Source organism: Pristis pectinata, chromosome 27 (genome assembly GCF_009764475.1).
Source record: "Pristis pectinata isolate sPriPec2 chromosome 27, sPriPec2.1.pri, whole genome shotgun sequence".
Lineage (NCBI taxonomy): Eukaryota > Metazoa > Chordata > Chondrichthyes > Rhinopristiformes > Pristidae > Pristis > Pristis pectinata.
The window spans coordinates 20,009,593-20,037,590 of record NC_067431.1 but is presented as its reverse complement, the minus strand read 5'-3'; the positions used below and the strand labels follow the sequence as shown (position 1 = coordinate 20,037,590).

The following is a 27,998-nucleotide window of genomic DNA, read 5'->3' as shown; positions in this document are numbered from 1 at the left end:
TAGGAACACTGGCCTTCCAAGAAGCATACACACTATCCCAAGTTGGATAAAGATCATTTCTTCATAGTTATCAAGTTAAAATCGCAAGACTATCTCCAGAATTGTAGGAACACTAAGTTTTTCTTCAGTAATTAATTTGTGGGAATGTTGGTTTTATTGACTAGGTCTGCATTTATTGCCCATCCCTAACTGCCCTTAAACAATGCCTTGCTTGGCCATTTCATAAGACAGTCAATAATCTACCACACTGGCGGGTCTGGAGTCACAGAAAGGCCACACTAGATAAAATACCAGATTTTCTTCCCAAGGACATTGAAGAACATGGAGGATTTTACAACAATCTAGTAGATTCATGGTCACCACTACGTTAGTTTTTCAGCTCTGAAATTTTTTAAATACCTGAATGCAAACTTCATAGCAGCCAAGAGGAGATTTAAAGTCCCCATATCCAGAATATTTGGCAGGCCTCTACATACTAGTCCAGTAACTTAACCATTGTGCAACCATATGCAGCAGTTTAAGATGGCAGCCCAGCATCACCTTCCCTAGAAAACTAAGGGGATGGATAATGAAGAGCTAGTGATGCTCATTGACCTAGTCATGTACAACTTGGGTGAGGTGCAAGAGGTTCCCCACCCCTAATGCCATCGATAATTGGCTTTTTAAACAAGAATAAGTTTAATCAGCCCTGGCAAATGGGAGAAATACCCTGGTGCCAGGATCAGTCCTTGGATAGGATGCTCGTTGGGTGAGTGGACTAGTAAACTCGAGGGATGGGTCATAGTCTCCTGAAGGTGAGACTTAAATAAATCTTAAATAAACTGACTTAAGATCTACTTCATCCCTCAATTTTACTACTCCTTGGTTTTAAACGAAGCATCACAGAATATTTTAATCAAGTTGGATGATATTATAAAGAGGTTTGTTAAGGAGCATCTACACTTGCCAAATACTGGGCAGAAAAGCCTAAGAGGGCAGTAAATGTAATGTTCTTTATGATGACTGCAGCAACAATAATTAAATTTAACAAACTATTTGGTTGGTAGAGAAACAACTGCTGATATCCAGCAACCTCCTGAGAAAAACTTTTGGTCTTCAGTGACACCCTATGTTCTTCATTATAAACTGAGAGCTCCACCCAGTTATTGCTCCAGCTCCACTTTGCAGTTGAAAAAAAAATCACCTCTCACCTTGGAGCCCTCCCCAATATCCTGGCCAATATTCATCCTTTAACTGGAATCATTCAAAAATAAATGATTTGGCCATTATCATATTGTTGGTTGTGAGAGGTTACTGTACACAAAATGGCAGCCCTCCTCAGGGACACTGGAATTACATATTTAAACACTCACAGGCTTGCAAGGAACCTTAGTGCCAATCTTAAAATGCTCCAAAGTGCTTCACAGCAATGGGTGGGAAGGATCTCCAGTCATGCAAGAGTTAATACAGCATTTGTAAATAGGAAAACCTCAAATCAAGCCACACCCCATACAAGCAGCACTTCCACACAGAATAACTCACTATATTTACAAAATGCACTCCCCTTCCTTCCACAAACCCACCTGCTCCCAGCTCCACCAGCCTCTGGTTCTTTCTCCGAGTGCCTTAGTCTGTATCCCTCGGTTACAAACTCCCCTCTCAGCACAAAGGTTCTCCACATTTACTCTATCAAAAGCCTTAGTAAATTTTACTTTATTATAAGTTTTTGCATACAAATGCTGAGGAAAGGGGCGATAGTCAAATAGATGTTGGGTGAAAGAGCACACTTTCTTTCAAAATTCAATTGCATGTGTTTTTATATCTTCTGGCTCCAGGGGGCATTATTGGCCATATCTGCGGTTACTGCTTTCTCACCCGTAGTAGGCAGTAGATTTAAAGTGCTGTTGGCTGTTGTTAACATAACACTAAGGGCTGTAAGAAATCATAGTGCAAATTCTGAAATATTCCAGAGTGCTTGATAAATAAGTGTAGTTATTGTTCTGAAAGAAATAACATTTCACATAGTTTGAGGAAACATACCTGCAATATAAAATTTTTTACTTGTTCAAAATCCTCTACTGGAAAAGCAGAGATTCATCTCTCCCACAGTGACTCACTGAGCCAACAAATACATAACCACACTGTTCAGGAGGGTTCCAGGAACCAGTTTAGCTCCAAGTGTTCTCATTCTCAAATTGCTGTTCTAATCCGTCTTGGCATCTGCTGGGATTGGACAGGAAATGTGTTCCTCCCACACACAAAACCTGGTTATGTGGGGTAAGGAGGGGGAAAAAAGAGGGTGTGTACTCTCCGATGAGGAAGGAATAAGGATGGGTCAGGGATGATTAATTGCCACATCGCATGAAACCTTGGACAAGAGAGTCAAACTTTTCAAGGAGCAAGGAAGTGAACAAGGGGAACAAATCCAAATTAAACTACCTGGACAGGGAATCCCAAGAGGAATATAACTTGTAAGGAACTGTGACACCAATCCATACTTACATCCTGGAACTTGTGATTTTGTTTCAAACCTCTCCTGTAGGTTATGGGAAAAGAATCAAAGAAAACTGAAGACTCTGCAGATGATCCCTGAGCAATAACTGCAAGACTGGAGCCAGGCCAAGTGAATAACAAAATGGGAAAAACTATAATGGCTGAGATTGCCTGGGTTGCTTTCCTGGTACACAAGAGAGCGTTGGTTTATAATACAGGCAGCAAATTCATGCTCCAATTGTGTGTGTCAAGGCTCCAAACAAACATCAGCACAATGCAGTTTCTGCAATAATTGTGAATTTTCAAGCCCTGTGTTAAACAGCTAGCCTTTTGAACTGTACCGGTCTGAGGGATTAGCCTTGCCTACTCTGGTTGAATGTATTCCTGGATATTTTATGACACATTATCCAGCCTTGCTGTTCAACATGCATTTATCATTTTCCCATGCTTCAGTACATCTATATAGTATTTTAATTAACAAACTAAACAAAAAAAATTGAATGCCCAATGATATTTCTCCCAGGATTTCATCAGCAATGTCCCAAGAACTTAATCTAATTCCCATAGATTCCAGAATAATCTTAGAGAGTGGGAACTTCATAAAGGAGGGTGACCAGGAGGTATGGGTGATTTTTTTTAAGCATTTCAACGAGTTGTATAAACTACCTTGTGTTCACTTCCTTAATTTCGATAAAACAAAATTCTTCATCCAGATGTCCCGTGGAAAATCTAACCATCTTTTGATCTTGAGGTGGCTCCATTATCAAATCCAGCTTTTCATACATGGGGTTAGGGCATTGAGAGATGTCCACTAACAAGCGACACCCATGCCTCTGATTCCACTTTCACCCCTACTTCCCCTAAGCCCTCCTGTGTACTCCACATAAAGAGGAACATGACAGCACCATTTCACCAGAGTTCAGATCTGCAACAGCCTCAGGTGAACACTTTCCTCTATCAATATACCCTGGTAAAAAAAAAGCCAGAATTACGGATTGCAGATAGATTGTCACCATAATGCAATTCTCTCTTTAAAATTCCACAGCTGAAAGTGCTGGTCAGACTTCAACTATTTCTTTTGCTGTTGGATTTGTTTCTGCAAGTACTCAAACTGGTTTTGAACCTGCAGAAGTTTCATCTTTTTCCACGGGTTCCTAGTCTGCTGCCAGCTGAACTTCAGGTCATTCTGCAGGAGCTGCAGGTAGTCCTCAGCATTCTGCTTATCCTGGTTCACTGCATTCCGCACAATGTTCTTCAGGATCAGCGTCCAGTGCACGGAATCATTCGATCCCTCCGTGATAGAAACCAGAACGTTCACTCCTTCTGGGTCCTGTTTGAGCGCCTGCAGCTTCTGCTTTCCACTGTTGCTGATCTCATTTAAGTAAAGGCTAAGAAAACATAATAGACTGGTTTTATTCAGGCTGATAAGAGCGACTGACTCATTGACTTGCCAATAACTACCTTTAAACCAAGTAAATCATACCAAGGCAGAAAACTGACGGAGGTGTAAGTGGATTTACAGCAGCTGATCAAAAGTTAGGTCACAGGTTTAAGTGGTCATTTTGAAGGAGCAGAGAAGTGAGGGATGAATGTGTAGGGACCCGAAGACATGGCTACCAATGGTGGGGCAATGACAATCAGACGAGAGGTGAGATGCCAGAATTGGGAAATGTGTAGGACTGCAGAGATCTGAGGGTTTGTATGGCTGTTTGAATAGTTCATGGCTACTTTTGGGGGCATGAATGAAGTGATGGACAGAAAATCCAACTCCTTGCCACTTATACCACAGGGCATTGCAACTGCAAAGACATGACAATCATTTACTAATGGAATAACAACACTGTTTACTGAGGACGCGGAATACATAGTCACTACCGGCACAGAACTGATAATAGATTAAAAAACTCACTGACTAGAAATTTTTGCCTACTCTTAGTTGCCCTTGAGAAGATGATAGTTAGTTGCCTTCTTGAGTCCCTACAGTCTGCTCCTGCAGTGCCACAACATGAATCATCACCCTGGATATATTCAACTTGGAAAGTTCAATTGCCAGGCACAGAAACTTTTCTACCCAAAGGATAATAACATTGCTCATTAAATAACACAAGTCCTTGAATGAGTTAAGAGGGTTCATTTGTGTAAAGAATAAAAAGATTGAGAACGATAAGGGACAAGGTGTGAAAGTGGATCATGGGGTTTGAGATGGTGTGAAGGTGCAGTTGGATGAGATGAGGTGAGCTGATGAGCAGCAGTTGAGGGATGTGGTGTGGAGGTGGGTGGGATTGGAATATACTGCGAGGGTGAGTTGGCAAGGCTGAATGCATGGTGTAAAGATGGGTCCAGTCCCTGATCAAGGACGCACACAAAATGCTGGAGGAACTCAGGTCAGGCAGCATCTATGGAGGGAAATAAATAGTCGACATTACGGGTCGAGACCCTTCTTCAGGACTGGACTTGCTTCAGCTTCTAGCATCTGCAGAATCACTTGCATCTCCTGATCACAGACACGTTTGTCGCACCCAACAACATTTGTGTGTTCTTAAAAGTCCTGACTAGTCTTGAGAGCTGCTGTCTCACTCAGTGAAGCCACAAGGAGATTGACCCAGGATGAGTAGGGAGGCAATGGTGCCCAGTTGGCTGCTTTTGTTTCAGTTTTCCAGCATCTGCAGGAAGATAGCGCAGTTTAACATGTGGCTAAGAAGATGGTGCAGGAGAGAGGGTTCATTGGTCTCTATTCCAGGGTAAGTGGGATCTGTACAAACAGATGGTTTACACCTAAACTGGAGGGGGACCAATATCCTTGTGGGAAGGTTTGCTTGTGCTGCTCAGCAGGGTATAAACTAGAGTTGCAGTGGGGTAGGAACCAGAGTGGCAGGGCAGCAAGTGGAGGGGCTGTGGGGTAAGTAGATGTTAAGACTACAAGCAAAGATGGAAACCAAAAGGTTGAGTGTAGTGGGACTAATGTTCTGAGCTGCGTCTATTTCAATGCAAAGAGTATTGTAGGTATGGCAGATGAACTTAGAGCATGGACCCATACGTGGAATTATGACGTTGTAGCCATTAGTGAGACTTGGTTGCAGGAGGGGCAGGACCGGCAGCTCAATGTTCCGGGGTTCTGTTGTTTTAGACATGCTAGAGGGGGAGGGGTGGCAATACTCATCAGGGAAAATATCACAGCAGTGCTCAGATGACGTACTGGAGGGCTCGACTACAGAGGCAATTTGGGTGGAACTTGGGAACAAAAAAGGGGCGACCACGTTAAATGGGAATATAATTATAAACCTCCCAATAGTCAGCAGGATTTAGAGTAGAAAATTTGTAGAGCGATAGCAGACAGTTGCAGGAAATGAAGTTGTGATAGTGGGTGATTTTAACTTTCCACATGTTGACTGGGACTCCCATACTGGAAAAGGACTGGATGGGATCAAGTTTATCATGTGTTCAGGAAAGTTTCCTTTATCAATATGTAGAGGTCTTAACTAAAGAGATATGTGATACTGGATCTCCTCTTAGGGAATGAGACCAGGCAGGTGACTGAAGTGAGTGTAGGGGAACACTTTGCATCTTGTGATCATAATTCCATTAGTTTCAAGATTATTATGAAAAAGGACAGGACTGGTCCTAGGGTTAAGATTCTAAACTGGAGGAAGGCCAATTTTGATGGCATCATAAGGGATCTGACAGGTGTGGATTGGGATAGGTTGTTTTCTGACAAAGATGCTTGGTAAGGGGGAGGCCTTCAAGAGTGAAATATTGAGAGTACAGAATCTGTATGTTCCTGTTAGGATAAAAGGCAAGGCTAACAGATTTAGGGAATCTTGGTTATTGAGGCCCTGGTAAAGAAAAAGGAGGTGCACGTCAGGTATAGGAAGTTAGAATCAAATGAGGCGCTTGAGTATAAGAAATGCAAGAGAACACTTGAGAGAAATCAGGAGGACTAAAAGAGGATATGAGGTTGCTCTGGCAGACAGGATGAAAGAGAATCCAAAGGGTTTCTATAGGTATATTAAAAGCAAAAGGATAGCAAGGGGCAAAATTGGTCCTCTTGAAGATCAGCATGGTCATCTATGCATGGAGCCGAAAGGGATGGGGGAGATTTTTAGTGGATTTTTTGCATCTGTGAGGGAAAAAAAAATAGTGGTGAGGTCATGGACTATATCCAGATTACGGAAGGGGAGGTGCTTGCTGTCTTGAGGCAAATTAGGGTGGATAAATTCCCAGGGCCTGACAAAGTGTCCCCTAGGATCTTGTGGGAGGCTAGTGCAGAAATTGCAGGGGCCCTGGCAGAGATTTAATACTCTCTTAGCCACTGGTAAGGTGCCGGAGGACAGCTGATCTTCAGTTGTTTAAGAAAGGCTCTAAGAATAAGCTGGGAAATTATAGGCTGGTGAGCCTGATGTCAATTGTGGGTAAATTATTGAAAGGTATTCCAAGGGACAGGATATACAAGTATTTGGATAGACAGGGCCTGATTAGGGATAGTCAACAAGGCTTTGTGCGTGTCAGGTCATGTCTAACCAAATCTAATAGAGTTTTTCAAGGAGGTTACATGGAAGGTTGATGAAGGGAAGGCTGTGGATGTTGATACATGGACTTTAGCAAGGTGTTTGACAAAGTCCCACTTGGGAGGTTGCTCCAGAAGGTTAAGTTGCTTGGCATTCAGGATGAAGTAGTCAATTGGATTCAACGTTGGCTTAGCGGGAGACATCAGAGAGTGGTGGTAGATGGTTGTCTCTCTGACTGGAGGACTGTGTCTAGTGATGTGCCGCAGGGATTGATGCTGATACCGTTCTTGTTTATTATCTATATTAATGACTCAGATGATGATGTGGTAAACTGGATCAGCAAATTTGTGGATGAGACCAAGATTGGGGGGTGTAGTGGACAGCGAGGAAGGCTATCAAAGCTTGCAAAGTGATCTGGACCAGCTGGGAAAATGGGCTGAAAAATGGCAGATGGAATTTACTGCAGACAAGTGCGAGGGGATGCACTTTGGGAGGACAAACCAGGGTAAGACTTGCACAGTGAATGGCAGGGCACCGAGGTGTGCGGTAGAACAAAGGGACCAGGGAATACAGATCCATAATTCCTTGCAGGTGGCACTGCAGGGAGATAGGGTCGTAAAGAGAGCTTTTGGCACATTGGCCTTCATAAATCAGGGCAAGGGGTACAGGAGTTGGGATGTTATGTTGAAATTGTACAAGACGTTGGTGAGGCCAAATTTGGAGCATTGTGTGCAGTTCTGGTCGCCTAATAATGAAAGAGTACAAAGAAAATTTACACTGATGTTGTTGGTACTTGAGGACCTGAGTTACAGGGAAAGGTTGAATAGGTTAGGACTTTATTCCCTGGAGTGCAGGAGAATGAGGGGAGATCTTTTGGAACTATACAAAATTATGAGGGGTATATAGATAGGGTGAATGCATGTAGACTTTCCCCCCCAGGTTAGGTGAGACTAGAACTAGCGGTCATAGGCTTAGGGTGAAAGGTGAAATATTTAAGGGGAATTGGAGGGGGAACTACTCCACTTAGAGGGGGAACTACTCCACTTAGAGGGTGGTGCGAGTGTGGAATGAGCTGCCAGTGGAAGTGGTGAATGTGAGTTCAATTGTAACATTTAAGAGAAGTTTGGATAGGTACGTGAATGAGAGAGGAATGGAGGGCTATGCTCCAGGTGCAGGTAGATGGGAGAAAACCAGGCTAGTATGGACTAGATGGGCTGAAGGTCTTGTTTTTGTGCTGTAATGCTCTGACTTTATGCAGAACAAAAGAATCTCACAATGAGTTGTTATGATCTGGGATGGGTTGTTTAAAAGGGTGGTGAAAACCAATTCAGTAAGGAAAAGAAAATTACAGGGGTATGGGAAGGAATTCAATTAATAAATAAACTAAAACAAAATTGAGTGGCACCAGTTTGGTAGCTCCATCAAGGAGCTGGCAGAGGCATACTGGGCCAAACACCTGCCTTCTCAGCTGCATTACTCTTGGATTGTAGGAAGATAAACAGTGCAGCAAATCTGAAAACATTGACACTACTCACTGGACTTTTTCCAGCGTTGGATGTTCTTTGACCATCTCCACAAGGGCCATCACACCATCATCAGTAATGAGATTATTGGCGAGGTTAATCTCCTTTAGATTTGTGTTATCCCTGATGTACGGTGTAAGGATTCTTAGACCATCATCTCCAAGTGACGTATGAAGCAGAGACAAATGGGAAACAGAACTATTCTGAATGATGGAAGGTCCAATACAGTTAATTGCAGCTTCTGACAATGTGTTGCCACAGAGCCTGAGGGTTAACCAAAAATCACAATGAGGACATGTAATTCTCCTCTTTATATGCAGTTCTAGACAAGCTGGTCAAACATTTAACTATGGAAGGCATCTTAATCCAATGGCAACCTCACATATAAGTGTGTTTTTTCTAAGTGATCACTGTCTGCACTGAGAATGACTGTTCAGGAGCATCCAGATTCTACAGGAATGCCCCACAATTTTCCAATCCATCCTTAATGGATGTGCAGGCTCGATACCAGGGTAAGGGTGGGACCAAGTCTTGATCCTAAAAGTTTCCTGTGACCGTCACTAAATTGTACCAGAGTAGAAAATAAGAGCAAGCTTCACTGGTTCCCAACTGTGTCACCTGGCATTCAAAAATTCAAGACTGAGGGAAAGGGCACTAACCCTAACCATCCTATCAACCCCCTCATTCTTAATCTGTCCCTCTTATCCTCCTTTCCACCCCCATCCCACCACTTCCCATCCCTGTCCTTCATGTATATCCCCCCCCCCCGCACCCACTCCTTCACTCAGCGTGATCCCCTGTATGAAAAAGGAGCAAAGAAAACACTCTGCAATTGTCACTCCAAACAAAAGAAATTATTTCCCCTCAAAAAGATTCTCAGGACTGACAAAACAAAATTCCACTCCAACACCCTCTTGTCTGGGCACATATTGATTCCACGTGATCTATAAAACATTATTAGCAAAACCAGTTAACTCAGGATGCCACAAGAATACAGTCTGTAATTTTGTTTTTATGTAAATATTAAGGTTTTTTAAGGCAATGAAGTCCTGTTAAATGAAAGTTACAATATTAGTCAATTTAATGTATTCATTCCCAGAGTAAGACTGCCATTTGTAAAATCAGAATTACAGCCAATTCCTAACTGCTCTCGAGAAGGAATTCTCAGAATTTTGAATGAGTAGTGACAGGTACAGCCCAGATTAGGGTGTGTGACTTGGAAGGGAACATTGGAGGTGATGGTGTATCCTCATTTTGGGAGATGGTGCTGAACAAGTTGCTGCAGGTAGACAGACCTCACCACAGCCACAATGCACCAGAGGTAGAGAAAGCTTTGCACAAAATGGTCAGCGTTTTACACAAAAAACTTACATCACAGAAGGCAAATGAGTAGGATTTATCTTTAATCAAGATCTAGTCTTACCGCAGATTTTCAATTGCACAATTTGGATCCTGTAATAGATTGCTAATCTCTCTCCAAGCACCAAGTCCTAAATTGTTAAACTGCAAGCTGCAATAAAAAGCAAATACATTTTAATTTATTAAATAAATAAATTATATTTTCAATGAACAAAACCAAAAGGTTATTAACAGATTCGAGAGAGAAAGAGGGAGAGTTCAGAGTGCATCGAGTGTATCCTGAAGGCATCGACTTTTGCCCATTGCCAATGAGAATGCAGATAAGTCCGTTTGGAAGATGATTTAGTCAAGGAGGCCACAGAGGGACTCCTCAGCATAACTGTTCAATATACAGCTCTACATAAAAGAAAACTGAAAATTCTAAGTATTCAACAGATCAGGCAGAATCTTTGAAGAAACAGAGTTGGCATTTCAGGTTGATGACCTTTCATCAGCTCTTTTTTGCATGTAGTTTTCACAAGGTTGAAATGGACCATGCTCATCTTTGTAATCTTCACTTGCTCCATCTTCATTTACTTTCATTTCTTTCCATCACACAATTGTCTAGATTCCAGTTGAATGTACCTACGCCATTGTTTACTCTACTCTGAAGAACCTTAAGCAGTCTCAGTGGTCAGTTCATTACTAAGCCCCACTCCAGGGACTTCTGCACATAATCTAGACAAGCCCTCCCAAAGAGCATGGAAAAGGAGTAAAACAGAGTTTCCATCTAGCAGTGATGTTAAACCGAGGCCCCATTCTCTCTCTCAGGGGGATGTAAAAGATCCCAAAGTGCTATTGTTAAGAATCAATGAAGTGTTGTTGGTGGAACTTTGTGCAAATTGGGTGCAGCGTTTCCCAAACTGCCTACAGTTCAAATGTACTACATTAGCTGCAAAACACTGGACCATATTACTAGGGTGATATAAAAGCAAACTCTCTCTCTATATTGGGCATATCATCATTTATAGTAAGCCGGGGAAATCATGGCCATCTATCTGAACAAGATTTAGTGCTTCAAGTTTTCAAATATTTGGCATTTGTTGTCCCAATCCCTGGCTCTACAAATTTGTGGCATAATTGCTTGGTCTTCTCTCCACAGAGGCAACATCTTGAACGCACTCCAGCAAATACAGAATACGAGATTGACCAAGAGCCACCTTAGCAGAGAGAGTGAGCATATTTTTCCTCGAGATACCAAAGAACTGCACTGGATATGTTTCCTCAACACACCATTCCTACACATATAGTGTCAGGAAAAGTAAAAGGGGTTAGAGTGGAATGAAAAAAGGAAGAGGGGAATAAAATAAAAACACAGAATAGAAAATGCTGGAAAAGCTCTGTAGGTCAGGCAGCCTCTGTAGAGAGAGAGCAGTGGAGTTAACATATCATGACAACGACCTTTCACCAGTTCTGATTTCAACTACCTGCCATTTTTTCCCCACTTTTTCCAAAGATTAAAAAAAATTGGAAAACTTACTTTAAATTCTTGCATCTTTGAAGAACAGGGTGGAGGATTTTTATGTGGTCTCCCATTAAGTTGCACAAACTGAAGTTCATCATCTCAATTGGATGGTTCGATGTATTCATAACTGATGCAATCACAATGCACTTCAATAAAGTCATCTTAACTTGAGACAAATCCAAGCTATTTAAGGTTCCGCTGATCTCCCCAGCAAAAGCATCATTCTGCAACTCGTGCAGGAACAGAAGGAGGTCCATGAGCTCTGAAGGAGCCAACTGCTTATTGACAGTGCTGCTGAGATGCTTCTTCAAGCTGTTTGCTATTTCACGCACAGTTACATTCTTTATTGTACAGCCAAGTTGATTTAGGAGACAGCGATTCTCCTGGGCCAGTAACCCAGCCATGAATACTGGAAAGAGCTCAAAGCACTGAGCATCCATTCTTTCACCACCACCTTCCCTCTCTCCAAGAATGCTCGCATTTATTTGCTCCAAAACATCATTGTTGAACTCATCCTCTTCCCTGAACATTTCAAAGATCATGGTGTTAGCGATAGCCTTCTTGCTCTTCCAGCTGATTTTTCTGAAGATCCGTGGGAAAATATTTATGAGCCGCACAAACGTCAGAATTCTGAATGGCAGCAGCTTTGATACAATGGACAAAACGGCAGTCACATCTTCACTGGCTTTTCCAATGGTTTCAGATACTGTACCTCCAACTTGTTCCAAGATAGTCTTCTTCTCACCCAAGACAACATACAGGGCAGCCAAATACTCTTGCATTGCAGGTATGGTGAACCTGAGGAGGGGTTCACAGCTATGCTGAGCAATGGGAGACATGAAAAAACCCAGCATATCAATCTGAAATGCAGTGACCTGATTCAACTCTTCCTCCGTCATGGCATCCAATCCAAAGGATCTCTGCAGGTCCTCTTCACTGAAAAGCACCTTCTTCTTTTCAATCCCCTCGTAGGCAAGCTTGCCAACAGTTTTGGCGATGTATCGCACAATTGAGATGCTTTGCTGATTGCTGGAATCTAGAATCTCACCACCAAAATTTAATCTCAGAAAGTTGGTATAAAGGCCAGTCAGAGTCTGAACAGGCATGTCTGCAGTGGCAAAGTGGAGGAAGTGAAGCATAGCACAGATAAGCCAGCAATAGGATGGTAAAAAACAGCCTGCCGTGAGCTGGCTTTGTCTTTGCAGATTCCTATAGAGCATCCTCATCAAATCTTCATTGGTTTTATTGTCCTCAGACACTTCTAGCCGGTTTCTGAAGTACAGGTACTGCTGCTCAACATCACTGAAGCCACAGCTACGGGTGTACTTGTCAACATACTTGGTTGGGATTGAATGCAAGGCTGACGGCCGCATTGTGACCAGGATGCTGGCTTCTGGGAGCATGTATTTTCGAAGCAGGTTGACCAGCAAGTTGTTAGGTGGCAGGGGCTCATTTGGATCATTGCACAGTCTGTTCTTTAAGAGGCGGAAGTCAAGTTTAAGCTGCTCCAGACCATTGAAAATGAAAAGGATGTTCCCTAGTTTTCCTGACCCAATTTGAGGGACAATCGATTTCAGCTGAGTATACTTCTGAGAGATTAATTTATTCAGAGAAATGGACTGATTTTGTGAGGACAAATCTTCACAGGAGAATGGGAGGATTAGATCAAACTGATTGAACTGACCGTCACACCAGTCCAAGACAAGCCTCTTAACCACTGTCTCCTTTCCCATTCCCACTATCCCAAACAAAACCACATTCTTCACAGGAGATGCAACAGACCCAGTTGTGAACACTTTATTGAACTTTATGATCTTGGATTCTTTAGGGTCAATGTGACTGTAGATGCCGAATCTTGCTGTGAGCTCCCTGTTCTCTTCAGGAGAGCTTTCAGCAATCACTGGCTCTACATGCCAGTTTTCCACTGAAAATAAGCCAAACTGCTTTTCCTCACTGGGCATATAACCGAACCAAGCTTTTAGTCTCTTTCTGTGCTCTTCGATGGGATCTGCTGAAACAGATAGATATTGGTTTGGTAAGGACTCTTCATTAAGATCTCAACTTAGTAACAGCCCTAACCAGAATGATAGCGTATACAGAACAGAAAGGAGGCCATTTGGTTCACTGTGTCCATACTAACAAAAAAAGCTATTTAAATTGTTAAATTGGTTTATTATTGTCTCATGTACCAAGAAAGTGAAAGCCTTTGTTCTGCATGCCATCCATACAAATCATTTCATTACATCAGTATATTGAGGTAGTACAAGGGAAAAGCAATAACAGAATAAAGTGTTACAGAGAAAGTGCAGTGCAGGCAGACCATAAGGTACAAGGCCATGATGAGGTAGATTGTAAGGTCAAGAGTCCATCTTATTGTACAAGGGGACTGTTCAATAGTCTTCTAATAGTGAGATAGAAGCCATTTAGCTTAATCCAACTTTCCATCTCTCAGTATTTAAGCTTGCATGTCACCGAGTATTCATTCACATACTTTTGAAGGTGATGGGAGTTTCTGCTTCCAGCACTTGATCTTCAGAACCCCACCACTCTTTGGGTCTAAAAACCTTTAAAATTCTCTCTTAACCCTTCTACCATTTAATTTAAATCTATGTCCCATAGTCAAAAGCTATAGGACCTTCCTGTTCATTCTTTCTCAGCCTCAAAAGTTTGTACACTTCAATTAATCTTACACTGTCTGTCTGTAATGGATTCCTAAAACTGGCCATGATCCTTTAATGGTGGTCATGCTTATTCTGAACCCTGTAACCCCTTCCAATCCACCTCCCGTGCATCCCTCAAACTCTGTCCTCTTATGCAACCCCCTTCCTTTACACTACCAGTGGGACTCAGTCTTGCATCTGCCAAGGACTTGAGATCAGAAGCTGAGGTTGTGGGCTTGGGAACAGAGGAGCCATGCCTCCCCAGCTCTTTCTCTTCTTTTTAAGATGTTCTGCAAAGCCTTCCTCTTTAACCATGGCTTTAGTCACCTCTTAAATGTCTAATTCTTGGCTCTGCCAGGTTTGGTCTGATAATGTTCTTGTGACATTCTGGGAAGGCATTTACAACATTAAAGGAATAACACGAATCATATGTCTTGCAAGCAGTCCTACCTCGAGCAGAGCTAGTGCTCAGTGCCTTGCACTGGTGGAGCACACACTGGCGATGCTGTACAGATCCTGGCCTTCCAGAGTTGGATAGATTTCTGGATGGAAAAGAAGATAGTTTTGTCTGTGACAGATAACAGCATGGATAAATAGCTCCTCCATCACAACAATCCAAGTGAAGTGGTCTGGAGGTGTTTTGGAACACATGCAATAAATACAATACCATATATCGGACAGTGCTATGATGTGCACGAGTGTCTAGTATCCTTCATGGCTGTAGTGAAACTGCAATGGAGTATTTTATAACTTAGCTGCTTCTTAGGATGGAGGATGACTTGCTTCCACCTTGGTTCCAAGGTGACTGATCAAGCTGATATTGTGACCTGCAGACTCCACCATAGATGGGGAAGGTGGCATCTGATACAATGTTCTGTGAACTGATGCACTTCTTCCATCTCTTGTGGTTTTTGCATGCTCCCATCTCAACTGACTTCAGGTTCAAACCCTTTTAATCCCTCTCTACTCTGGGCCAGGATTCCCAGCAACCAGTGGAGATTCTGCATCGTTACAAGGTGGCTTTGACATCATCCTTGATTTTCTCTCCTCTGACCACCTGGTAATCTCTTCACATGACAGAACTCGGAATAGAGCGTCTGTTTCAGAAGTCTGGAGTTGGGTTTGCGAACAACATGGCCTGCCCAGTGAAGCCGATTTGTGAGAAAGATTTTGAAGTGATGGGTCAATGACACAGGATTAATTTTATATCAGTCTGTGTTAAAGATTGGTTCAGTTGTGGGCCCATTGGTTAACACCATGGTTTTCACACCAATATGAAACAAATTAAAATATAGATGGATTTCTGCAGGCAGCTATATTTGAGGAGGGTGTTCCAGAGTTCCTTGCAACCGAGAGACATGGTGCCCAACAGCAAGGAAATTTCACTATAATTACCATGGTCGGATTCATCACCATAACGCTTTTCCCAAGGTCCCCTGGCAGGTCCTCCTCTTCCTTTACATGGATGATGATGATGTGGATTTATGGCAAGTTCCTCATTGTATTTATTGAGGCAACAGAGGGAGGTGAGATGGGATTTGTGTGGAGCATATAAACACAGGGATGACTAGATGGGATGAATGGCCCACTTCTATGCCACGTAGTTCCCTCACTGGGAGTTACCAATTACACTGTGCTGAGAAAGGCGCACAGACTCACAACTGGGATCCCGAATTGTGCAAAGTAATGAAAGTGAGTGATGCCAAATACCCACTTCCAAACTCTTTCATGCAAGATGGCATACCCAAAATCTGAACTCACATGTTCCTGGCAATCGCGATGACAATCTGCTTCAAGTTTGGGACTGGGCCATGCTGGAACCCGCCAGAGGTTGTCCTGCATGCACCTGGTAAGAAGCCAAATGAATTAATAGCAGAAACCAAGGAACTGAACAAAATAAAAGCACCAAGTGAATTTAAAGAATGCTCAGAAAATATAAGCGATACATTTTCAAAACAATTTCTGTGGGACTAGGAATCCATCAAATGCTCCCGCTGATCTCACGCACTCACAGCGAGTTCTTATGAAAATACTTCTGGCACCCTGAAAGAGCTGCTGGATTCCCTGCAGTATCCAGTTGGCAAGCTGTCTCAATCAACATTCAACAGAATTAAATCCAGTACACAGTTCCCAGTGGGTCACTCACACTTTGTTTACACTACATGTGAACCACCCATTTTAATTCATAAAAAACAAATGTCAAATGTTATTTGCCTCAACTATCTATTACAGTGGCAGGTTCCTCATTCTCAATACTCTGGCTAAAGAAGTGAATTCCTGACTGGATTTATTAGTTATTGCCTTCTATTTATGGTTCTTTCCTTCAGAATCAATCCACAAGGAACGGAAACATTCTTGCTATGTCAAGGTAAATTGGTTTATTATTGTTACATGTACTGAGATAGTGTGAAAAACTTTGTTTTGCACGCTATCCATACAGATCATTTCATTACAACAATGCATTGAGGTAGTACAAGGGAAAACAATAACAGAATGCAGAATCAAGTTACAATAACAGAGAGCGCGCAGTGCACGCAGACATTAAGGTGCAAGCCATAATGAGATAGATTGTGATAAATCCATCTTATTGTGCTAGAGAACCATTCAATAGTGTTATAACAGGGGGACAGAAGCTGTCTTTGAGCCTGGTGGTACATGCTTTCGGGCTTTTGTCTCTTCTGCCCGATTTGGGTGGGGCGGGTAGAAAAGAGAATGTTTGGAGTGGGTGGGGTCTTTGATTACGCTGGCTGCTTTACCAAGGCAGTGAGAAGTGTAGACAGAAGGGGAGGGGAGGGGAGGCTGGTTTCCAAGATATTCTGTGTCCATCACTCCGCAGTTTCTTGCTTTGCTTTACGAGCAACTCTGCTCTGCACTTTGTGGTCCCGGGCAGAGCAGATGTGGTCAAGCAGTGATGCATCTGGATAGGATGCTCTCTACAGTGCATCGATAAAAATTTCTGACGGTCGAAGGGGACATGCCTAATTCCTTCAGCCTCCTGAGGAAGTAGAGGTGCTGTGGTGCTTTCTTGGCCTCTGCACCTTCTTTGCAATAAGCTGCTTTGGAATGGTATCTCTGTTATTGTGAAACATTTGACCAAAGTCACAAACAATGACAATTGGGGTGTATACTGAACAGCTTCTTTGCTGTCTGTTTAGAAATGGATGACATTTTCAAACAAACAAGGTGAATTGAATAAGACAAAATAAACTGCTTCCCGCTCAGCTACAGTGAAGTCAGACCAATATCTGGCAGATAACCCTGCAGTGCTGCCCAATGATTTGGTCATGTACAACAATTTTAAAGACATTCTCAAGACTAAGGATGGATGGATAGATACCAATCAAATAGGGGATGGGATGGAACAGTGATTTTCTGAAGTAGGTTCAAGGAAATTATTCAAAATGGAGAGATATATGTGGTGGGGATTAGTGACAGATTGTTGACATGGTGACTTGAAACGTAGTAGGTGTGAGTCACCAAATGAAAGAGCAGATTAAGTCAGACTGGGTTGTGGAGGCAGATTCAACTGTGGCATTCTAAGGAAATGGATAATTACATGAGGGGAAAAATCCACAGCTTTGGGGAGAGGGCAGGGGAGTACGACTGACTGCATTGCTCTTGCATCAAGCTGACACAGGCTCATCTGGGCCAAATGGTCTCCTTCAACGTTGTCCTCTTTCCATGATTCTATGAGTCATGGGGCTAGAGAAGAGTGCAAAGTAAGGGAGAAGCAACTCCATGGAGGAGTGTGTTAAAACAAGAATTATTTTTTATCAATACATTGGGAGTGCAAGGCAATGAAGATCAATGAGGATGATGGCCAATGTGAAATGCCATTAAGGTGTATTCATTGGAGTTAAATGCTGTTATACAGCAGGTACAGTGGACATCTGTACTATTAGAATCAAGGCATGATTCTTGGGAAACGGCAATTGGAGAAATCAAGCTCAAGAAGGATGCAGGTGTGAATGAGGCTTTCAGCAGCAGTGGGGGGGGGGGGTAGAAATGGAGGGAGTAACATTACTCAATGCATTAAAATATTTGTTTGGTTTAGCATCACACAACAAATGCAGCACATCAGCAGAATAGACTGTCAATTTATTACCAGACCACACCTGAGTTCTCAATTCACTGTTAAGCAACAACAGTGTGGTTCATTGGTTGATTTGATAGTACACAACTCTAGTAACTCAGGACTTACTCGTAAAAGTATTCATAACAGTGCTTCCCATCCGGTGTTTTATTAAAGTCCATTTTACTCCACTGGGTAGGTGCTTCAAATGCTGCATTCTGGCTCTGCAAGACACTCACTCACAGAAGCCTTTAATTCCTGAAAGAGGGAATCAATTGACAAGATAAGCAATCCTGCAAAAAGAACAAGATAGATTTACAATTGCCGTCACAATAGGTAATCAATAATTCATATCAGTCGGAGCTAGAATTCTATTTTCAGACTGTAAGATTCTTTGGGACACCCTGTGGTTGTGTTATATCCATTGAAGATCTGTGAACTAGTGGTGGAAAGTGTACAAGAGGGGATTGTATACAATGGTCTTCATTGTTGATTGCCTCTTTCTCTCTCTTATGTTTTCCCAAGAAGCCAAAAACCACAATTCCTTTCAGAAAAAATGCTGTTATCATGCATCATACAATCCAAGTTAAATATTTAATTAATGACTTGCAGCCTCTAGGAAATAAAGTGCTACTTAAACCACATTGATACAATGGTTAGTTTTAGGAACACAAGTAGCTTTGTGGCTCAAGTTAGACACCAGCACATGAAAGGCAACAGGGCTCCATCAAATTTTCATGAAGAAACAGTATTCTGTCTTGCACTGTTCATTGTACATGGTCAGATGGCTTGAAAAAAGCATAGAATGCATAATTCTTCTGAGAAACTACTGCAGGCACCAATAGTTTTCCAGGAAATGCCACGGTATCATTTGCTATGGTGGGTGCTGCTGACTGTGTGGACAGGACCAGTTTAGAGTTCAGATCAGGGCCAAAAAATAAAAGCATTCTATTTCTGAGCGCACACCCCAAAAATCATATGTACCTCAGGGTCCACTCTCTTCACAAGCCTAGACCAGAAGTATCAAGGCTTCTCAAGGGAAAGTGATGTGCAAGTTTACAGGCATGGTTCTCAAAAACTACCAAATTAATCTATCAGCTTTGAGAGCAGGAAGCATTGTGCTTCAGATAAAACTTGTGCAACCATCACCCTATTTAGTGGAACTATTATTATGTTTAACACTGGCTGTTAAGACATTTGAATGGAGAATGAAGCACTGCCTTGGTTAGATAGTAATATCTGGAGTGGATAGTTATTTGAATTATTTCAGACATTTCTATGGGGAGTGTTGCATCACTGGTGATTGAACATTGAAAATGGAACACTAAGTTCTGTCAGGAGTAACCGTTTAAGCTATATTTAGCAGTAATTTTGCATCTTTCACATCTTCAGAGTTAAGAAATTTTGTAAAATTTTCTTGGTAAATGTTTGAAATTATGCAGTGCAAGTTCTCACAGATGAATGAGAGAAATGACCAGTTAATCTGCTTCTGCCCATGTTAAAGGATAAAAGTTACCAAGGACATGGAGAACTTTCTGCTGTCTGAAGGGATCATGGGATGTGCTTGAGCCCATGTAACAGATATTTTTGGAACAATTTTCAGACCCAATCAAAAATTGACACTTGACTTGCTGATTTTTAAGTTTTTACACAATCACAGAGACTTGGGTAAACAATTTGCATACGAAATAATAAAATGTCAAAGAGTACAGCACAATGCTCACTTTTGAAATCTTGCTATGCATAACTCACTTTTGGGCCAGGGTGGCAAGCTCTGGATTCCCTGACAGTTATTGAGCATACAAGATTTCATGCAGCACTCCAGGACATTTTGTAGCCATTTACACCTCCCCTGTTCCTTTATTGTTTTGTTACAAGCCAGGTTGCTATTTGGTGAATGTCCCTTTCAGGCACCTGGACAGTAGAGTAGTAGTGTGTGTGTGGTGTTATCAAGGACAGCAAGACTATCACAACGTGCTGGCAGTTTTGCTCAGTGAGGAGACAGAGACAGAGACAGAGACAGAGACAGAGAGCAATAGTTGTGGATTTTTGGAGCAAACCAGTGGAGTCCACTTTGTCGTTAGCCTGTACTGGAAAACAGGTATTTCTGTGGACGGCCATGTATCGAATGCCTTCGGGGTGGCAGACACTTTGGAACAAAGCAGTGGAGATCTTCAGATATTGAGGTGCCATGTGGGTTCCATCGTGGAACATGTGGATTTTGTAATTTCTCTCTACATTTTCTCTTCAGTCAATGGTGGTTTTGCAAAAGCCTTTGCTCATGTTTCACCTTATGACTTACTGAACTGAACTTTGAGAACTATTCCTAGACTTGAGGTTTGGGAATTTGCCACACACACATATTTCAAGTTTAGTTTTGTGGTTAATGTTTAATATCTAACATTTTTACTTTTCTTATAATCATAAATAGTTATTAATAAAATAGTTTCTAACACTTATACATGACTTGGTGTGTTTCTATTGTTGCTGGTACGTAACAGTTTCATTAGAAGTTCCTCTTGTTTTGTAACATCATACCTTTTGACATTAAATCTAAAATGAAACAGAAAATTCTGGGAATAAATCAGCGTGTCAGACAGCTTCCATGGCAAGAGACACAGTGTTAATGCTTCACATGACAATCTTTTACAAGAATGGAAAATATTAAAGTTGTAGATTTTTAAGCAGATACAGAGATAAGGAATGGGGAAAGTGAGAAAAAGAAAGGTCTTTGCTGAAGTGCAAGGACAGATTAAGTGGCGTGGGGTTCCATGTTGGTGTGGGGCAAAAAACAAAAGTTTTGAGGAATTGAAAGTGACAAAAGCAGAGTCATTAACTGTAACCGCCTCCCATGTCAGTTCCTGTGACCCACACTCCGCTTTTACTTCCTTTCCAAGATCCACACACAGATCCATCGTTGTCCTTGGCCCTAGAACTTATTTTCTTCCTTTTCTCTTCTTTTTTTCTCCTTGTCCAATCTCTTCAAGTAACCCACCCACCCCATCTCCTTTGCTGCTTCAAGAGTTTTATCCCCAACTACCTGCTCGATACACCAATGGAGCAACTATACCTAAAGATTAAAATAATATATTAGACCTGTGCTCCCAAAGCAATCCATGACCAGCAGATTCCTTCAACTGTGGCCTTGTGTACCTTCAATTTATACTGTTCAACCATTGTGCCCACGTTGGCTTCTTCTTAACTCAAACTTTGCAGTTCCTGACCCCAACTCTTTCTCCTCTCAAATACTCTTTTTAAAAAAAAAACCTCCTTAATCAAACTCTTGGTTACATGTCCCATTCTCTACATATGTAAATTAAAAATAAAAAACTGCAGATGATGGAAATCCGAAATAAAAACAGAAAATGTTGGAAACGCTCAGGGTCAGGGAGCACCTGTGGAAAGAGAAACAGATTTAATGTTTCAGGTTGAAGACCCTTTGTCAAAACAAGGAAGGAGAGAGAAAAAAGTTAGTGTTGCAAAAAAAAAGTTGCAGAGAGAGTGGGGAAGGGATGAATGGAGAAAACAAAGGGAATACCTCTCATATCCCCATGGCAATGGGAATAAGGTATAAACAAGGTCAACTGGTCCATAGATTAATGGGGGAAGTTATGGAAAGAGAACGGTCTTTTGTTCAGAAGGACTATGAAATGGGGGCAGTTGGAGAGTGAGAATGCAGAGGAAGGGTGTCAAAAATCAAGAATGCAGAACTGCACAACATGCCCAGTAGGAGACAGAAAAAAATCCAGACAATTTCACAGATGGATGGCCTCGCCCATTCTGATAAAGACAGAGCAAGTGAGTTTCCGGAACTGGTAGAATTAGATATCAAATCCAGAAGGCAGCAATGTGCCCAGGTGGAAAAGTAAGATGTTCCTCAAACTTACGTTGGTCATCATTTTGATGAATACAGGATACCACAGGTAGGTCAAAGGGGGAGTGGGATAGAGAATTAAAGTGTCAAGGAAGCGCCGGGTTGGACCTCGAGACCGCCCAGAAGAAGCGGTGAGTGGAGTCCAGGAAACATATTACACGTAGCCACCAGCTCTGTTAACTGTGGTGGAGGGCAAATCAAGCTTCAGGAAAGAAGATATCTCAGATGAACCTGTATGGAAAGTCTCATTGGACTAAACGCAATGGAAATGGAGACAGGAATGAGGAAAATGGAATAGAGTCCATGTGGGGGACTAGGTGGGACGAACCATAGTCAAGATAGTTGTGGGAGTCCATAGGCTTGTAATGGACATTCATCACTAGCCTTTCCTCTGCAATAGAGATGGAGAGATCCAGAAGAGGAGTGAAAGGGTCAGAGATGGACAGTGTGAAAGTGAGAGCAAAGTAGAAATAAACAGCAAAAATAAATGAAAATTTAGAATTCTGAACAAATGCAGGAAACAGCACCAATTATGGTTGTTGATGTACCAGAAAAAGGAGCCTCAAGAAGAACTGAAATAAAAACTGCTCCACGAAAAGGTGTAGTCGGGCCTAAGTGAGTTCCAATAGCTATACCTTTGATCTGGAGAAATTGAGTGGAGTTGAAGAAAGTTGTTCAAGGTGAAAGTGTGTCAGTGGAGGGAAACTGACTGGGCATCTTTCAAGGAAGAAGCAGAGAGTTTTGTACGAGCATGGTAAAGATGAGCCCGTTGATACCAGGAAACTGGGGACAGCAAAGTGGCTGATGGCATTTGAGGTTTCACCGATGCAAGTGGGAAGGGTCTGCACTGGGGAAGAAAGAATGGAGTCAATGTAGAGGAAATAAATTTGATGGGAAAGGCTGATACAATGCTCTGCTGGGACAGTCCTACTTGTGGATCATGGCCAGGAGGCAGAAATGGACTGTGCAGGGCTGCAAGTGTACAAGGCTGGAAGACGTGGAGGGGAGATCTCCCAAGGAAATGAAATCCATTACTGTATGGGATACAATGACTGGATGTTCAGTGTGGAGTCATCACCCAGAGGGAGATACAAGGATGACATGGGAGCAATGAAAGCTGACATTTAGCCTCTGCTACATAGAGGTTGGTTTGAAGACTACAACAGCACCATCTTGTAAGCGAGTCAATGACAATATTGGAGTTGGTTCTTTGCGATCAGAGTACTGCAAATTCAGAAAAGCATGGATTAGAGTGAGCGGGCAGATGAGGAGTAGAAAAATCAAGGCGAGTAGATCCAGAGAGGCTAAGAGCCAAGAGCCAAGAGGGAGGAGTTTAAGTGGATTGGGAATTTTGGAGATGGAAGGGTCCACAATCTGAGGTGCAGACTCCTGGCTAAAGAAATGGAGAGGAAGGAAGAACTCGATGCCAAGTCAGGGTTGGAATTTATTTGGGTGGATTGGAGGAGGATGAAGCTGGGGTCTTTATTGAGGATTGAACGTCTGGGATCAGAGAGGGGGAAAAATCAGAAGGGATGGTGAAAACACAGCAGGGGGTGGAACTGGCAGGAGAAATGGTGCCAGGGGAAAGCGAGGGGGTAGGTTAATGTAAATTCTTGTTTGAAAAATATTTTGTAGAACTCTATGGGATGTTTTACTGCAATATAAATGCAAATTGTTATTCAGGCAACATTTCAAGGAGAGCACCAATGTGACTTAGCAGAAGCAATACTGAAAAATCTAATTTCTTTCACTTCCCACTTTCCCCACTGAGCCTCAGCAGAAAGCAGGAGCAAACAATTTGCCCATGCCCTTCACGCTGTACCATGACAGGTTTAGAGACTGACCTTTGATGTCACAGATGGTGTTGTCAAACTCCAGCATTCAAGTGATCTTAAGGTAAGACTGCTTTCTTCACTGCAGGCTGACTAAATGAGCAGAGGGCAAACTGTCTACTCTATGCTCCAATAATCACTAACAAGGGAATCAAAATCCCAGCCACAATCGATGATGTGCAAGAACTGCTGTTCTATTTTGGCTGCAACCGATGACAGTTATGTGATTGGTTGTAATGTATGCTTGTGGAATCCTGAACTCACTACAGATGTCATTGCAAGTACCATAAAATCTCATGTATATGCTGCAACTCAAGTGTTTCTCAATTATAGGAATGGCAAGTTCATGGGTAAATTGTCTTGGCTGATGTCACCCTAACTCGAACCAGTAAGACAGGGGCACATGCCACACTCAGGATAAAGTTGCTAATTTTGGCCAACTCTTCAGGGAAGTATTGAAAGTGCATTGCACTATTGGAGATGCCAGCCTACCTTGAAATGCAAGTTCTCTTGTTCCAGTAGTTTCGATGGAAGTTAAGTATCTTTCAACACTCTTCAAATACCAGGAGAGTTTCCCTCATGCCAACAATCAACATTCATCTCTTAATAGTGCTTCATTTATTTGTTGTTTGTGGGATCTTGCTGTACATGGGCTAGGGGTGAATTGGCAGCAGTAGTGAATTTGACATCAGAAACTTGAACAAAAAATGCCTGACTGACACTTCTGGTATAGTACTGGGGGAATGCTGCAGTGTCAGAGATGCAGTCTTTCAGAAAGACAAAAGAAACAGCAACCCCATCTGCTGTTATTTGGATGTACAAGATCCCATGGCAATACATGAAGATGACCAGAGATGTTCTGGCTTGTGCTATATTTACTGTACTTGCCACAGGAGTGGGCTGAAACCAAATTCTAATTGGTCTAGGTTTGACTACAAATGATCACATTCATATACATGGCCTCAGCAAAGTCTTTGGGTTCCTCACATATGAGGCAGCAAGGAAGAAATGGCTTGCTAAGGCACGAAACACTTCTCAAAGTTGAACTCTCAATCTACATTCCTAAAAACATATTAAAAATTCTCATTGCTGTTTGTGGCATATGGCAACATACATTGCATGAATGCACATGCTTCCAAAATACTTAATTGTTAAGCACTTTGTCATGCACGTTTGGCAGGCACAGTAGCACAGCGGTTAGTGTAACACTTTACAGCGCCAGCAACCCAGGTTCAAATCCAGCCACTGTCTGTAAGGAGTTTGTGTGTTCTCCCCGTGTCTGCGTGGGTTTCCTCTGGGTGCTCCGGTTTCCTCCCACATTCCAAAGACGTACAGGTTAGGAAGTTGTGGGCATGCTACGTTGGTGCCGGAAGCGTGGCGACACTTGCGGGCTGCCTCCAGAACACTCTAGCAAAAGATGCATTTCACTGTGCGTTTTGATGTACATGTGACTAATAAAGAAATCTCATCCTATGACAAGGCTGTATGCAAGTCTATACAAAGCAGTAAAAATTCCAAAGGTTTAAATCCAGTAACTTTGAAGAACTGTGAAACAAAGCAACCAATCCCCAGGTACATAATCTTGCTGAACAACAATATTAAATCATTCTCTCATTGCTGTAAAATTAGTATAGTCTAAATTGCTGTTTTCCCCCAAACTTAACCCCCCACCCCAATCTTTAGGTTGTATTTCCCTTCCTCTCTGGGATTTTACCTGTATGCCAATCCTTCACCAGAGAGAATCGACTTGCTGCTGGGTGGCATCCCAGTCAAAATCAATAGTGTTTTCAGCCACCTCAAACTTTACAAAAAGGGATCAGCAATAGAGAGTACAAATCATACAATGTTTTCCTTCTGTAAGGGAAAAGTGAGGGTTATTCAAGAGTAATGTAGACTCCTTCCAACTCAGCACAAAACACCAATTGCTCCAGAGATTTTACTCAATCTTTTGCCTCAGAATAGCCCTTCTCTCCCTCCTGTGCCTTGAGGGGGAAGAAGACCTTTAGGGCAAGATTCAATTTTTGATGAGCCTGCCACCAAGTAAATGGACATTTTGGAAATTGGACGAGTTCTTATTAGACCAGGAGGTGTGAGAGATGTTGATCTTTAAAAGCAATCCTGAGAAGGACTAGATAATGTCACATATAGCAAACAGTTTCTTCTATTACAGGACAGTAGCACCTTGAACGCAAGCAAATTGGAACTTAACTGAACAATGTTTCAGAGAGCGTGTTGTCTTGAATGAAGGCTCTCAAGGAGATTGTGGAAACAGAAAAGAACGTTTTTGAATACAGCATCTGAGTAATCTGACACATGAAGTGTGAGTGAAGCATGTTTGGATGGAGCAAGAAGCTTTAGACTTGCAGCTCTCTGCTACTGGGTGCTTCCTCAATGTTTGGTTTACTATAGATTTGATTAGAATGATTGCTGTGATTATTCACTAACTAATATCACTGCATCACGTCAGGATGGTAGAGATAAGCTAGATAGACCATAATCTTTTTACCATCTTCAAATTGCTTTTTTTTTTAAAATTGGAGATGTGTGTGGTTATCTTCAGCTTAACACATCTAGGAATTAATTCCACATATGCTGCTAATATGCAGCGTCAGCACTGAATTCACCGTAGCGTCCGAGATTAATGCTTTCATTTAATTCCCTTTGTGCTGCTTCATGTGCCACTTGGTTTAATAGATTGTAATTTTGTTCTGGTATTAAATATATACACAGACTCAATGGCTGTTAAAAAATGTAATGCTTTTACTCACTGACAGGTCTTGGGAATATATCCAAAATAATCAAGTTGGAAATCTCAGACACAGACGAACAATGATAGCAAGAGATAAAAACATGATGGAAAGTGTATCGTTTTAGCCCAAGGTTGTAACAAGCAGATAGTTTTGTGCGTTCATTATGGATGGGAGAGTCATGGTTAGGGCTCGGGGAGGGAAAGGTGAGTTGGTGGAACCAAAGAAATCATCCTGGGTGTAAGGAACAGGTGAACCATATTGGGGAAGATATAACCAACCAGCATTCAAGGACAAATGTTTGCACTAATACAGACTTCTTAATCTAACAGTTTCTTGAAGTTTTGCTGCCAATATAAATAGGTGGTGAAAAGGTGCAGAGACTGAATTAAAAATAGACCAATGACAGTTATTTTTAGAATAGTGCTCATTTTAGACATTGGCATGTAAACACTTTTAATAAATCAAATTAAAAAATACATTTACATTTTTCCTTTCCACTTTGTTGTGTCAAGAGTGTTGAGAACTCTTCATGAATTCCGAAATTGGATCAAATGGGGATAAGTCAATAACTGGGAACAAATTGGATAGGAATTTTTGGAAAAAAGGAAATTCACTAAATTGATATGCTTAAGACTAAAATGCAAATTAAGTGAAACGTTGAATAAAATGCGAGAAACTCGAAAGAACAATCCTTCCATTATTGCTTCCTTCCACCTCAGGACGTCCCCAAATGCTTCACAGCTTCTGAAGTTTGAGAGTACGTGACACAGTGACTTGTGGCAGCCAATTTACAGGGCAAGCACCCACAAGCAAAGAAACAAGTGATCAGAACAACTTTGGAAAACTCCTCTACTCTGCTGTGCAACGGTTTCATTCCATCTCGGGGAAAGGGTTCATGGCCTCGTCTTAAAAATGGCAATTAATAATTAGCTACACATCGGCGCCCAGTGTGTGGGAGAAATGTTAAAATAAAACTAATTTTTCGCTCTCATTTCCCAGTCACGAACTCCGTCTCGGAATGGGTCCCGCGCCTCGGTGAGTTTCACAACAGTGACTGTGTGTAATGTCCCCAAGTTCCAGCTTCTAAAACTTTTAACGCAAGTTAAACCGAGTGGAAAAGTTACCTTTGATCTGAAAGACAACTTGAGTTCTCTGTTTATTGCCGTGGCAATGGTCCCTGCCGTCGCTTTCCCGGCCCTCCTGCTCAAAACACTACTTCCATTTTTACTGGAGTTCCTGAAAAGATTCTAAAAAAAACCAGGGCGACGGGACTATGCGGTTCCATCAGAGGCCGCTCCCGATCCCGTCGGATTCAGATGTTACAGTTGACAGAACCATGATGAACAACTTCCACCGCCCGATAGTGTAGAGGACCGCCCTCATTAGAGTTAATTAAAACTATTATCGTTGGGGAAAGTTGATTGGCGGGGAACCAGGGCCACTCATG

General features: G+C 42.1%; 1 protein-coding gene across 5 annotated transcripts; it reads right to left on the bottom strand.

Annotated features, from left to right (window-relative positions):
- Nucleotides 1-73: 73 nt before the first annotated feature.
- On the bottom strand, nucleotides 74-27,998 carry nlrx1 (NLR family member X1). Of its 5 annotated transcripts, none has more exons than XM_052039923.1 (9): nucleotides 27,676-27,998; nucleotides 25,516-25,655; nucleotides 18,225-18,353; nucleotides 15,785-15,869; nucleotides 14,474-14,565; nucleotides 11,379-13,374; nucleotides 9,924-10,010; nucleotides 8,513-8,764; nucleotides 74-3,860 (listed from the first exon to the last, which is right to left on the bottom strand). In XM_052039923.1, the coding sequence occupies exons 3-9, from the start codon at nucleotides 18,310-18,312 to the stop codon at nucleotides 3,542-3,544; spliced, it is 2,919 nt and encodes a 972-aa protein (XP_051895883.1). In that variant the 5' UTR covers nucleotides 18,313-18,353; nucleotides 25,516-25,655; nucleotides 27,676-27,998; the 3' UTR covers nucleotides 74-3,541. The 5 variants fall into 5 exon arrangements, with proteins under 5 accessions (XP_051895883.1, XP_051895886.1, XP_051895882.1 ...); XM_052039926.1 differs by having other exon boundaries at nucleotides 11,379-13,371; XM_052039922.1 differs by lacking the exon at nucleotides 25,516-25,655.

Coding starts and splice junctions, on each gene's coding strand:
- nlrx1 (XM_052039923.1), bottom strand. CDS start 18,312: ATGCAGCATTTGAAGCACCTACCCAGTGGAGTAAAATGGACTTTAATA. Junction 10,011..11,378: donor CAAAGATGCAAGAATTTAAA/GTAAGTTTTCCA, acceptor TTTTTATTGCAG/CTTGCAGTTTAACAATTTAG. Junction 3,861..8,512: donor CCAACGCTGGAAAAAGTCCA/GTGAGTAGTGTC, acceptor ATGTTTTCTTAG/CCTTTACTTAAATGAGATCA.